Source organism: Cynocephalus volans, chromosome 1 (assembly GCF_027409185.1).
Source record: "Cynocephalus volans isolate mCynVol1 chromosome 1, mCynVol1.pri, whole genome shotgun sequence".
NCBI classification, from domain to species: domain Eukaryota; kingdom Metazoa; phylum Chordata; class Mammalia; order Dermoptera; family Cynocephalidae; genus Cynocephalus; species Cynocephalus volans.
The window spans coordinates 8,461,782-8,475,813 of record NC_084460.1 but is presented as its reverse complement, the minus strand read 5'-3'; the positions used below and the strand labels follow the sequence as shown (position 1 = coordinate 8,475,813).

Sequence of the window (14,032 nt, the reverse complement as noted above, 5' to 3'; positions counted from 1 at the left end):
ATCTTATTCTAGGACAGCAGTTCTCAACCTTGGCTGCACATTGGAATCTCCAAGCTGCCTCCCCCACCAATCAAGTTGGGGCACTTCTGGGGATGGGACCTAGGCATCAGGAATCTTTCAAGCACTATGGTCGAAACACTGTCCTAGAGAGAGGGGCTCTGTGTCCACTGAGGGGATGAGATGATGACGTTTGTTAACGGTGTGCAAGGTGGAAATTTAGGCAGCCAGGGATGTGATTCTCGTCTTAGGAGGCCTCCTACTGTGTGAGCATCTCAGTCCTAGGTGGCTCTGCAGTTATTTAAACAAGTAAAAAGTATAAATGAAACCCAATGATGGCTACTAATCAGAAAGAAAAGTCTTAAGCATAAAAGCTAAAAGATAAATTTTAAGTAATGAACACTCGTAAAACAGCAATGAAATGGTATTAAAATGTCTGTGATCACTTATTTCTCAGCATTCGTCTGATAATTTAAGCAGCATGAAGCAAGGGTTGCACTTTAAAAAAATGACAAGAAAATAGCTATTCATTTAGTCGACAGAGTAAGGCCCATCTCGTTTCTGGGATCACTAGCATCATTGTTATGACCAGGTTGGGCATCTGTGGGGGCAGGTATTTGAGAAGCACCCCCCTGTGACTTCATGGCTCCATTGCCTCAGTTCCTGGAGAAATGTTGGGCTCATTCTTGAGGAGTCTCGGGAGGGGCTGGGGCCTGCCTGCCCATCCTAATCAAAGAGGTCTCGGATTACGTATTGTTGCAGGGTAGCTACTGAGTTTGGACACATTCTGAGAAGCGTGAAGGAATGAAGCGTGGCTTGGGGACAGACCCCCCACTCTTCTGGCTCTGCTTCTCAGGGCTGGACCCATCTGCAACCAGGGACAGCTGGGGGGTCCCTCCAGCAGTTGTTCTCTCTGCCTTCTCAGCCCACTCTCTTCTTGCAGGGAAGGTGTATAGATTGGGAGATACAAGGAGCCAAGCAGGGCCACAGAGAGAGTGACGTGTCCCTTGCCTCTGCCGATTGCATCGTATTCCATAAAAAATAAACACTTTGTACTGTTTGTATATTGCTAATGCAGTGGCATTCTGCACAGAGAGCTGCATCGTCATTAATCCACCAGAATCCATGCAGAGACAGCTTCGTGGGTCTGGATCTTTGGGGCTCCCCTTTGGAAGGATTAGCCATGCCCATCTGTCCGGTGCTCTACACAGTGCTGTGAAAATGAAATTAAAGGGTAAAAACAAAAGAAATCCATGGGTAGAAAATTCCAGGGCTTCATGGAGTGGCTTGGCGGTCGTTTGTACTGTACAGCGTCATGCAGCCGTGCCTGCCCCGGCCAGCCCTCCTGCTCCACGCCTCCACGGACGGACGAGACCTGGCCCCGGGCTCCTCCCTGCCGCCACCAGGAGCTCATAGGTGGTTGTTCTTGGAGAGGTAGGCGATGAGGGCAACGGCCACGCCCACGTAGATGCCGGTTCCGATGGTGATGGACAGCACAGCCAGGAACAGGGCCCGCCGGGAGCTGGTGCTGGCCTGGTGGAAGTCCCCCTTGGCCACCGCTTTGTTCGTCTGCAGAGTTGGAGAAGAAAAAGGAAGTCAAGGTGAGCAAATCGGATCAACAGCAAATGAAGGGCTAGTCTATGGCTCCTGACTCCACCGAGAGGACCGGCCCACATGGGACACCGGCCTGCCCCCCCTCTGGGACCTGGACGTTCCCTAGCTGGCAAGGGAAGAGGGCGAGGCTGGTGCTGATTGCTGCTCCCCCGCACTGCAAGGCAGGCCAAGCCTTGCTTCTGTTTGGCCCCAATGGAATAAGCAAGGCTGGGAGCAGCTGATACCATCAAGGTGGGTCCCCAGCACCAGTACTCAGGGGATGGGTCAGATATTACACCTTCATTGCCACTCTTTCTACCAAGAATGGCATTCTTTTTCTTTTTTTTTTTTTAATTTGAATAACACCTAATTTTCTAAAACATGTCCACACTTACTTTGTTAAATCTCTGTGACCCAGTGAGAATTATAGTTCTCAATTCCCACAGAGGAAACTGGCATAAGATGATTAAATCAATTGTGGGATCCTTGAGACTTTACTCTTCAGCTGGCTGGCCATCAGAGGGCCACTGGATCATTCATTTCCTGACTGTCTCCAGTTCTGCCATAGCTGGAGTTGGTAAATTCATCCATCAATAAAATAATTTGTTATAAGACCAATCCCTTTATTTCTGAGTGCTTGATGACATGATGAGGTGTTGCTTTAATGAGGCTCATGTGTCTTGGAGTCATGAAGTGGATAGGAACGTGGAATTTTGGATGTTGGATCCAGTTTGGTGTTTTGAGACAGTCTCCACATACCCATCCCCAACCCCTTCCTCCATTGTCTGTCTCCACAACTGAGGTTAGAAATGTTGCATCTTCCCACCTCCCCTGTAGCTGGGCACAGCACGAGGCATGGGGAGATCTCAGTGGACATCTCCTGGGGGATTCTGTGAAGGCTTTTGTTCTCCTGATAAGACCCGGGATGCCTAGGTATGGCACAGCCCTGCTCCTCTGTCTTGCCTGGGGCCCTGGGGAAGCTGATAGAAGAGCTTGGAAGCCGGTGCTAATCCTGCAGAACCTCTGACCCTACAACAGAGTCTTCCCATCCTAGGTTTGCTGTGTGAGGAATATAAGCGCTTATCCGTCAGGCCACAGGCTGTTGAGTGGGTGGCTCCTTGCTGTCACATACATCCTTCATGCTGGGAGTGGGGACTGCTGTGCGATCCAGCCATAACCATCATAGGGGGATGCCTGAATAAAATGGCTCAATTGAGGTGGGTTGGGATGCAGCAAGTGCGTGATGCTGAGACAGCAAATTCCAGGCCAGCCGGGGGCTCCCTGTGGTCAGGGCAGAGCCTGCTTCTTCTGCAGAATGTCCTAACTTGCTCTCACAGGCCACCTTCAGGACACCAGAATGTCCTAACCTGAGTCTCACATGAGCCTATGTCCACATGTCATCAGTTATATTTCTATGTTTTAGAGGCAGCTATGGGAGTCAGCATGGGATTCACTCAAACTGAAAACCACCAGCTCCAAGACAGCTCCTGGAATGAACATTCCTTTCCCACAGCCTCCCAGCCCTGGTTTAATGAGATCTGGAGACCCGCGATGTGTCGAGAAGGACTGCGGTCTGCTGCTCAGCCTCCTTTCACCACTGTCTCTGGATCTGGAAGGCTAATTTTTATTTTTTCATCCTTCAAGTTTCCGTCTTGGAACTGAGCTTGGGAGTGCATCAGAGACAGTTTTTGATAAAGCAGAGCTAAGGGAATGCAAAATGAGGCGCCTCCTAGGATAGCAGTAGTTAATTGTCATAATTAGCTGAGCTTCATTTCATCCAGCAGCACCCTCAGCCTTACGTCCTATAACATAATTTACTGTAATTGCCCCTCTTAGTGTCAACTCCAATAGCCATCGTCCATTAGAATCGTGGCTCTGCTGCTGTCACTGCCACCAGCACCATCCTCAGTGCCATCTGCATGTGCTGCGTGGGAGGAGCAGAGGGAAGCGGGGAGGAAGGCGGAGGCCACTGTGGTTGGCCTGATCAACAGTTGCTGTCTCTGCTCTGTTGTGAGTTCCACGGGGCAGAGCACACATCTTCCTTGTCCACTGTGGCCTCCCTGCAGCCTGGGCTCGCACCCTGAGGGGATGGCAGAAACTCACTCACTATTTAACGAATGGCCTAGCGAGTCAGCTCTGCAAGATCACCTCCCTTCCATGCCCCCAGCGATGCCAGCCCTCAATGCTGGTTTCTTGATGGCATTTGGGAGTGGCACCAGGCTGGTCTGTGGCCTGTGCTTTGGCCCAGCTCTGCAGGTTCTGAGCACACACAGTGCCAGAACTCTCATGCTCAAAGCCCAAGTGTCTACTTGAGAATCACAGTGGCTCCTTTATTCTCACCCACGCTGTGGGAGCTCAGTCTGCATTGTTATGTTTGGTTCTAGGACAACTGTTCCAGGGAGAGACCCAGGGAACGTTTTATGGTAGGGGCACTATCAGCTGAGATATGTCAAAAACGGAAAGCAGATAAAGCCTTCTCAAGCCGGCTGCTTTTCAGCAGTGCTACTCGGCAACTGCATCTCATAGAAGCAGGGAGTTCCCGGGGTTCGGGCTCCATGAGGCAGAGATGCCCCTGACAATATACAACATAGATGCCGTGATTTAACGAAGGTGACTCTCTGACATGAGCCGTTGCTTCCAGAAAACGCACAGCCGTGGCTGCATATAACAGTGTGCTCTTCCCTTTGAGAGGTGCCGACTGGAAAAAGGGTTCCATCCTGACAACTTCCAGACTGAAGCTTCAGGCTCTGTGACAAGGCTTTTCGCTATGCATGAGGGCAGGGGGGTTCTGGACATGGGTACACGGGTCTCTGAACCCCTTAACCTGAGGGCCAGCCTTTATGTGTAAGTGTTTTTATGAGAGGGCCAGTCAGCCAAGCTCACTGGGATCCCAAAGGAGTCCACCACATTCCCAGCTGCTCCTGCCAGCTGCATGAGGGGAGGTGTATTAGTCCCTTTCTGTTATATAATGGGATATCTGAAACTGGGAAATTTATAAAGACACAAAATCCATTTCTTATACTTTTGGAGGCTGGGAAGTCCGTGGTCCAGAAGGCATCTGGTGAGGGCCTTCTCCTGGGTGCAAACTCTCTGCAGAGTCCTGTGGCAATGCAGGGTATCACATGGCAAGGATGGCAAGAACTCTCTTGTGCTCCATATAAAGCCACCAGTGCATGCCCGTGACAACCCATTACTCCACGAATGGATTAATCCATTCACGAGGGCACAGTCCTCACATCGAGTCACTTCTCAAAGGCCCCGCCTTTCAACACTGCATCATCTGATTTCCCACCCTCTGAACACTGTTACACTGGGGATCCAGCTGCCAACACATGAACTTTTGGGGGACAAGTTTGACCCATGGCAGGAGGGAAAGGAGGAGAAAAGGCACAGACGAACAGAACCAACTGGCAGCTGCTCAGGACAGGGGGACACCACAGGGGCTTCCCGGCTGGAAGATGCAGATATCATTTGCTTGCCCTAGTCAGGAACCTAGACTCGTCTGCATCCTGGTCCTTCTGTGCAACTCAGGAGCACAAGTGAGTGTTTAGTGGCATGCTGAGAAGCCCGTCCTGGGTGCCCAGGTGCCCCGTGGCATGATCAGCACCACCTGCCTATCTCAGACGGCTTTGCAGCAGGGGTTGTTAAACCTGGGAGCACACTGGAATCACTTGGGGGGCTCTGAAACTGACGCTGGGTCACCTCCTCCTAGGTAGTTCCAATGTGCAGGCAAGGTTGAGACATGGCTGGCCAAATGCTTGGGTTTGTCCAAGACTGGTCAGGCCACCCTGCAGTGCCCCAACAGGTCCTCTCAAAGACTGCCCTGGTCAGGCCACTCCACAGTATCCTGACAGGTCCTCCCAAAGCCCACCCTGGTCACACCACCCTGCAGTGCCCTAAAAGTCCTCCCAAGGCCCACCCTGGTCTCACCACCCTGCAGGGACAGCTGTGGTTCCCATCTTCTGTAGTATGGCACTTCCAGCCATCTGACCCTGAGCCCTATACCTGCCCAGCCTCATCTCCAAGCCCCTCCATCACCGGGTCACAGCAGGCCCAGCTGAGGCTTTCCAGGTGGGGCTGTGTGAGACTTTACTTCATGAACACTCTGCTACAGCACAAGGATGGCAGGCATTGGGGACTGCTGGGACGAGGGCATCTGAGTCCACTAGGGCCCATTCTAGGTGCTTGTGCCATGAAGTGAGTCCTCATGAAGCCCTCAGTACCATGCTGGGCAGGAGCAAGCCTCAGCCACCACGGCCCTGCACTGCTACCTGCTGTTTGCCATCCAGACCCACATTCCTCCTGCCTCCACCTGCCCGTGGCCTGGGAGGCTGGTCCGGACTCTGTGGACTGGCTCTGTACCATTGCCCTTGAGTGCTGCCTGGGTGGCCCTGGTGGAGATTGGAGGAGGGGGTTGGGGGTGGGTCTTCAGCCTCTGGCTCACCACCTGGGAGGGCCCCTAGGCCTAACCGTCTCCCAACTGGAGGCTCTTCTCAAGCCACCTTCTCCACGCAACCCAGTCCTTCGTTCTCATAGACTCCAACCTGCTCCTTCCTGGCCTCGGGAGGGATCAGCTCAGAGGCTTCTATCCCCTAGCCACTGCACTGTCCCTCGGAGCTCCTGCATCATCACTGCAAATAAACCTCCTCAAATGACCTGTCTGAAGCCAGCCAACCATCTCCTGGCTGAGCGGCCATAATTCTGGCTGATACAGATGCTTGCACCCTGTGAGAACTGGCCACCTTCCTGCAGCAGGGTCCTGAGGACCTAGTGCCCAGGCACCCCTGGGGCCACCTGACCTGCAGGCTGTCTGTTGCCTGGGAAAGGCCCGCAGGGATCCAGCCCCAACCTGGACAGCCTCCTCCTCACTTCACACATGCGATGTGATGTGTTCACAGTCTGCTGCTGACGCCATCCCCAACTTTGTGGCTGAGGACAAGAACACTCACCATGTCTCACAGCTTCTGAGACTCAGGGATCCGGAAGCACTTGGGGGATGGCTCTGACCTGGAGTCTGGGCTGGGCAACCTCAAGGTCCACAGGCTGACATCTGCCACATGGGCTGGGGACTCACAGGGGGGCGCCTTACATCTCTCTCTCCCTGCCTGCCTGGGTCCTTCCATGTGCTTGCTCCTCACACTGCCTTGGGGCTCCAGGGCACAGGTGCCACCTGCCAACCACGTCCCTGTCCACCTCTTTCTCTTGGCCCTGCTGGCCTCCAAGGATGCCAGAGCCTACCAGACAGATCGCCTGTTCTTACTGTGTCTCGGGATCTGCTCTGGGAGGCCCAAAGCCAAGGGCTGCCCCCCAGACAACTGCCCAGTGGCCCCTGGGAAAAGTGCTAAGACCCACATGTTCACCAGAGATGACTGCAAGAATGTTCACAGCAATATTATTCCTAAAGTTCCAGCTGGAAACCAGCCAAACACCAACAACAAAAAGGATTAGATAATCATGGCACCTGATAATGGTAATGGACTATATGTCAGAAACATAGTGTGGACAGAAGAAGCCAGACACACGTGATTCCACTTATAGAAAGTGCAAATAGGCCAAAGGCACCTACATTGTTGGCACAGAGTGAGGTTAGCGATACCTTTGGGAGGATCAGTAACTGGAAAAAAGCATAGTTTAAAAAAATCTACCTCTTGCCCCCCAAGGTAATTTTAGAAATAAATTCTATCAAGAATTGAACGAGTAGATAAGAATTATCGATACAGGACAGAGAAACTCACTTTATGAAACTAGTAAAGTCTTGATAGCAAAACCAGAGAAGGAAAGTAAGAGAAAAGTAAACCAGATGCTAATTTCACTTCTAAACCACATACAAATATTTGTCAGGGAGGGTGTGGCCGGGCTCCCTCCCCAGCCTTCTCCTGGGCCCTTCTCTGGTCCTTCCTTCACTCCGGGTGTATTCGCACTGACTTCTCCATCACTCATCACTGTTTTAACTCCTCTTTATGCTTTCAGCCTTAGCACATCTATCTTACCTCCCAGGGAAACTTGCCTGTTGCCGGGGAGGGGAGAGCTAGCTCTGGGGCCCCAAGGTCTCCGTCCCAGTGTTGGCCATGTGGTGTGGTTCCTCGTGACACTGGGTACCCCATCCATACAGGAGCTGCATGTGTCATGCCTGTATCCTGCACACCTGGCAGGTGCCCGATTGTGGGCTCAGTGAACAAATGGCAAAGAACAGCAGGACGGCTGTCAGCTGTTCCCCACGTGGTTCCCAATGGCAACACGTTCTGGTCAGAAACATTCCCACTACGGACAGGAACCCTTTGGAGGCATGCAGCTTGGCTGATAATCATTGGTCTTATACAGAGTGTGCAAGCTAATAACAAAGGTATAAACCAGGTGTATCTGGAAGGAAATAGATATATTTCTGCGCCTTTCTGTGGATGGCAGCACCTGCTAAAGAGCAGTCCCATCGACTCTGCTGAGCACCCACAAGGACTTGGCTACTGAGTCTGGCAGGTGCAATGCTCTGCGTGATGGGGCAGGGGCCTGCAATTCCTCAGGTAACCAGGGAAGGAGTGGGCAGAGGGTCTAGGGAAATGGGAAAGAGCTGAAGAGGGAATGCCCATGTCAGTGCCAGGCAGAACTTTCTGGACGATGGTTGCTTCACATTTGTGCTGTGCACCTATGGCTGTGGAGCACTTGGAATGTAGCTAGTGTGATGGTGGAACTTTATTTTAATACTATTTAATTTTAGTTAATTTAATGTAAATAATAGCCACCGTGGCCAGGGCTGCCATATTGCATGGCATAGGTCCGGGAGAAAAAATGGCAGAGGACCCCACAGGGAGGAGAACCCAAGTGCTGGGATGAGCCAAAAGAAGGCGAAAATGTCTAAAAATGGATGTTTGCAGTGTTGGCTAAGCTGTGCCCTGCGGGGACATTCCCGGGCCCCTGGGAAACTGGCTCTATACACACATGCCTGGTGTGAATTTATTTTACATTCAGTGAGTCAAACAGAGGGACCATGCCCTGCTAGTTCAGTGCCACCGTGGAGATAATGAAACACCTGTAAGGTGAAGGAAGTGGGGGTGACCCTTGAGATATGCGGGTGACTTGTCTTTGGCCTTCACAGGGTGTGGTCCGAGCTCATCTGTGCCTCAGGGGTCCACAGGCCTGCAGCTCATGTTTAGAATCTGTCACAGAGAGGTGCCCTAACTGCAGGGACCTTGTTCTCAGTGACACCGTGGAAGAGTCCCTGCACTGAGTTCCATTCCCCTGCTATGTGACTACCTCTCCCTTCCTGAGACGACCCGGAGGTATTCCAAAGTGCCTGGACCCTGGTCCCTCTCAGACAGGTCAGAAACCACAGGCCAACATTTCTTCTGGCTCTAAATTGAGTTTCCGACAAGCAAAACCTTCATCTCCTTTGGCTGGAAAATACCCTCTGTGGTTTGAGGTTTTGGAAAAATCACAATTTTTTCTGGGGCTATTAATGCTGCTTTTTTCTTCCTATAGTCACTATTTTTAGTGCTAAAAGCCAGAAAGTTCGGATGTTTCCACATTCCATGGACGCATCGGCTCCATTCGTGTTGAGCCGCCAGGGCCAGGCAAGCTGGGAGGAGCAGGTGGTAAATGCCATGGCTGGACACCTGCCTCCTGAGATCTGCGATGGGTTTCTGAAAGATACTGGCTGCCTCCTGAACCATCTCTCTGAAATTTATAGCACTGTGGATACTTTATGGCTCATTTTTCCTCTAGTACCAATATCTGTCTGGCTCGATTATGTTTCTTTGCATTATTGTAAAAGTTATTTCCATTATTTATTACCATCTGGTATTCACCATGCACTGACAAGGCACTGAGATCTGAGCTCGAAAAAGAGCCATAGTATTCTGAATGAGAACAGCACGATAGTCTAACACAGCCACAGAACAGAAGGCTTCTTAGAGGCGACCAGTCTCAAGCTCAAACCTCAATACACATGCTCCTCTCCTGCATGCATCTAGTTCCAGGTCTATTTTATGACACTAGTCGCCCCCCCCGCCGCCCCCCGTACCCTCTTAGCAACTCTTCTGTTTTAAGCCATTAAAAAAATAAATCTGTTAGTTAGTTCTAAATGTTAGAAAGTTATAAAACCACAGGTACCAAGTGTGTTTGGTTAAAGCTCAACTCCAAAGCCAGTTGGCCGCTCCATTGTACGGGCACTGGCGCCGAGCCTGGGTCTTTGCTTCATCCCTGTCCTCAGGGTCAGTCCCTTCTGTGGCTCTCCATTCACAGAGAACACATCAATGAAAAGGTAAACCTCAACAGGGACAGCAGCCTCTGTGCCCGGTCACTGCGGGACAGGGGAGCTTCCATTATCATCTCCATTCTCCGCAGGGGACAGAGAGGCCACCAACCCTGCGGGGTCTTCCCCCATGGCCCTGCCCACACTCCTGCCACTTGCAGTGGTCTCAGCAGGTCTGGTCATCCTTTTATCCACCCACCTGTTTCTTCTGTCTGGAAGCTTTTAGGAAACTTTTTTATCCCTCATTTTCTAAAGTGTTGCTTTGAAAGACCTTGACATTCAGTCTCTGAATAAATCTTCCACTGTCCCCCTTCCATGTGCTATTGCCCACGTCTTGCCTGCGGTCACACCTTATGGGAGATCTCCTCAACTGCTCTCCAAGCCTTGTACGGAATTTTATTTAGGGGACTATATTATCTAATTTCCAAACTCCTTTTGTTCTATCACTGTTGTTTTTTCACAACTTTCTGTTTTTGTTTCAGAAAGTTAATTTTATTTCTTATCTCTCTGAAAATTTTTTTGGAACATACTTTTCTACTTCCCGCACTCTCTCTCTATCCAAGCCTGTGACCCTCATGCACTTGTTCAGACCTTGTTTTTTCAGGTTAGAGGCTTTCTCAGCTGTCAGGCAATTGCTGGCTATTATTTGACATTTCGGAGCATCCAAAGGCCAATCTGAGGCTCTGTGTGCACAGATGGGGCTGACCGATTGGTGAGATTTCCATAGTATTGATTAGGCAGCAAGCTGGCTTTTCTGTGTTTTTGGTTTCTGCACAATGGCATCTATTAGTCTTTACTTTGGGGACTATTATCAGCTGAACTGTGTTTCAAAAATGTATATGTTGAAACCCTAACCTCCAGTACCTCAGTGTAACTATTTGAAGACAGAGATTATGGTGGGCCCTAATCCAATGATTTGTGTCCTTAGAAAAGGAGATTAGGACGCAGACACCCACAGAGGGAAGACCACGTGGAGACAGGGAGAAGACGGCCGTCTGCAAGCCGAGGAGAGAGGCCTCAGGAGATACCAACCCTGCTGATGACTTGATCTTGAATTTCCAGCCTCCAGAATCATGAGAATATAAAGTCTTGTTGTGTAAGTCACCCAGTCTGGCAGCTCTTGGAAACTAATACGGGGACATTCAGTTTCTTCAGGGACAAATCCTCCAACCTCCCACCTGGGCAGTAAGATCCTGGTGGGGAAGGGTGCTCTGGGACCTGGACAGTGGAGAGGCCAGGGGCTCCCTGCTCCTCAAGCTGTGGTTTTCAGTCTGGTGTCTCCCCCTGCCCCCACCTTGTGTCTGATGTCATCAAGGCTGGAGGCATTCTGACCGAATTTCTTTGGAGTGCACTCCTGGTCTGCTGCTAAACTGTGGTATGGAGGTGGGAGACAGGGCAGATGTCCTTTACTGATTACAGGAACTTTTAAAAATTCACTGTTTTCAGGTTGATGCCTTCTCTGCATCTCATGTGGTGCCTGGAGACTCTGAGCACCGCATGCTCATGGTGATGACAGGTAGACTGGCTGCCTCCTGCTGGCACTGCCCTTGGAGGCTCCAGATTCAGCTGCCCAGCACGGAATGCTCACCTCTCCTCTAGCTTCAACATCTTCCAACATGTGCCGACGTCGTTGTTTTCTGTTGCTCTATGTCCATTCTTTTTCCTTCACGGCTCTTTATTCTTTTACCGTAATTTCAATAAAGTTTAGGAAGGAGCTAAGGTAATGTGTGTGTTCAGCTGCCACGTGTCACTGGGAATCTATGACTTTGTTCTTAATGTCATTCCAGCTTAGGCTATGTCCCCCGGAGCTGACCCTGAGACCAGGAAACTAGGAAGACTGCTTACTGGGAGGCGGTTCCATGAAGTGGCATTAAGAAGGTGGAGAGGTGAGATAGGCATGCGGAGGAGTCAAGCAGGATGGGCTACTGAGCAGCAACTGTGCGCCATCCCACTGTGGCCATCCTGAGGAGTGCTGTGAGTTACCCAAGGGGCAAGGAACTGGGGTATTGGGCCCCAGTTCTCTCCACCACTGCTGGAGGCTGCTCCCATGCACCGTTAATGTCCCTATGTGTCTGGCCTTCCCTGACACATGGCCGGGCATGCTGCTGTGAGCAGAGGAAGCCTCGTAACAGTACCAGGAGCTGATGATAAGACCTGCGCGTGCCCGGGGTGCATGTGTGTGGCACTGCCGTCCTCTGCCTGTGTCTAGACAAATTGCTCTGTAACGTTTCCACCATTTCCCACAACCCAGTCAGCTCACTGATCAATCGCATCAGTCACATGAGATCACCAAAGACACTGCTAGACTTCCTAGACTTAGAGCTAACCACGAGCTAGTTGGGGGCTGGACCGGGCCCAGGGTAGGACGCAGTCAGAAACCTCTCCTGATGTCCCTTCTGATGTAGTTACCACAGTGACAGGAGGGGTCAGAGCTGGCAGTGCATGAAGGAGCTCACAGTTTTGTGAATGTCCCTGAGGAAGGCAGCCTAGGAGGTGTGAATCTTGATGGCTGAAAACAAAATGTCAGAGGATTCCAGGCAGGAGAAGGTAATTCTGAGCAGAAGCTAGGCATGGGGCGTCTCTTCGATCTCCCCACTCACCTTACTTGAGGGGGGAGACCCAAGTTGTGAATCCTTTCCTCTCCTGGGACCCCTCCTGGCGTTTCCATCTCCCAGCTGTTTCTTGTATGCAGCCTGAGGGCTGGGTCACCTCCCTGTGCTTTGTCTTCAGTGAGCCATGACGGTTGAAGTTATCTACCGCTGTGTGACAAACTAGTCCAAAGCTTAGTGGTTTGAATGAAAACCTCTTTACTGTATTTCACTATTTGTGGGTCAAGAATTCAGATCGGACCAGCCAGGTGATGCTTCTACTCCCGGGCACTAACTGGGGACACTGGGTGTTTAGCTGGTGGCTAGGCTGCACTGGAGGGGCCGAGATGGCCTCCTGCGCACCTGGCATCTTGCCTCTACGGCATAGTGGCCACTGGTAGGTGGACTCTCGTGGGGCAGCTCGGGGCTCTGGTGAGAACTCCAAGACACCCCGGTGGAGCTGCCACAGAAACCTCAGACCATCCTTCTGCTGTGTCCTAGTGATTGCAGTGAGTCACCGGGGCCAGCCCACATTCAGGTAGGAGGCATGTCAAGGAACGTGGGGCCACCTTTAACCTAGTGTGGTGACAGCAGCTCTCCTCCAGTGGCCCCTTTCACCTGGATGGCCCAGCAGGAGGGAGGCTTTGTCTGTGAAGAAGTGTCCCAAATTCTTCGCTCCTTAGACTTGTAATTTGTGCAGCCAAGTACATTTCCTTTGCTCTAAACACACGTCAAAGTGACTCCACTGTGTGCCATTTCTGATCTCACCCTGGGCTTGGCTCGCACATGCTCATGTCCCTCCTCTGCTGCTGCTGCAGTGGGGCTGCCTGTTCGCAATGTTAGGACATTCAGATGTGCCCCGGGTGGGCAAGTTTATACACATCAACCCACAATCTCTTGCCCCGCCACTTGGTCTTTCTGACCAAGAGTGACATATGTGACATTTTTGTGGCCTTCACCTGCAGTTAGAGCTGCCTGTGGCCGTGGTCCCAACATGGTATGTGGCCACTGGAGGAGAGCGGCTGTCACTGCACTAGGTTAAGGGTGGCCCCACATTGAGGCCTGGTGGGCATCGATGCCTACAGCTGGCCTCTCTGCAGGGAAGCAAAATGGGTAAATTCAAGAGTCAGCCTTTTCAGTAAACACATATGAACAAATACAAAGAAGCTAAAGTAATAAGGAGACACTAATAAAAACAATAAAGTATAAATTAAAAGGATAAGAACTAAAGAGTCATTTTGTGGTACAACAGCAAGTCACACAGCTCAGGACCTTGGGGTGGGAAGTGAGCTTCAAGAGTACAAGACGTGTTCCAGTTTTGAGGAACGCGTATTTGCTTTTATATTACGAAGCAGCCAATTTAAACGTGGTCTGAAAATGATCACAGCTGACAATAGCATCCTAAGGGGGACGCTCACCCTGCTGGGAAGGCGGGGCCACATTTCAAGTTCTGGGACCCAACAACGCTCCAGCTGAGGAGCAGGACTTTTTCCTCCCCTGGGGAATCTGTACAACATACAAGGTCGAATCTTTTATAATTCAAGTAAAAAGAGGTAATCAAAGGGTGAAAACAACGTGGTCCCTGACCATTTGTTTCACCTGGCTCCAC

At 51.1% G+C, this 14,032-nt stretch overlaps 1 protein-coding gene across 1 annotated transcript in view; it reads right to left on the bottom strand.

Annotated features, from left to right (window-relative positions):
• Positions 1-1,407: 1,407 nt before the first annotated feature.
• SYNDIG1 (synapse differentiation inducing 1) overlaps positions 1,408-14,032 on the bottom strand; it is a 100,723-nt gene continuing 88,098 nt past the window's right edge. Inside the window, exon 3 of the mRNA XM_063109187.1 lies at positions 1,408-1,566. Coding sequence (XP_062965257.1) covers positions 1,408-1,566 — 159 coding nt within the window. The remainder of the gene's footprint in view (positions 1,567-14,032) is intronic.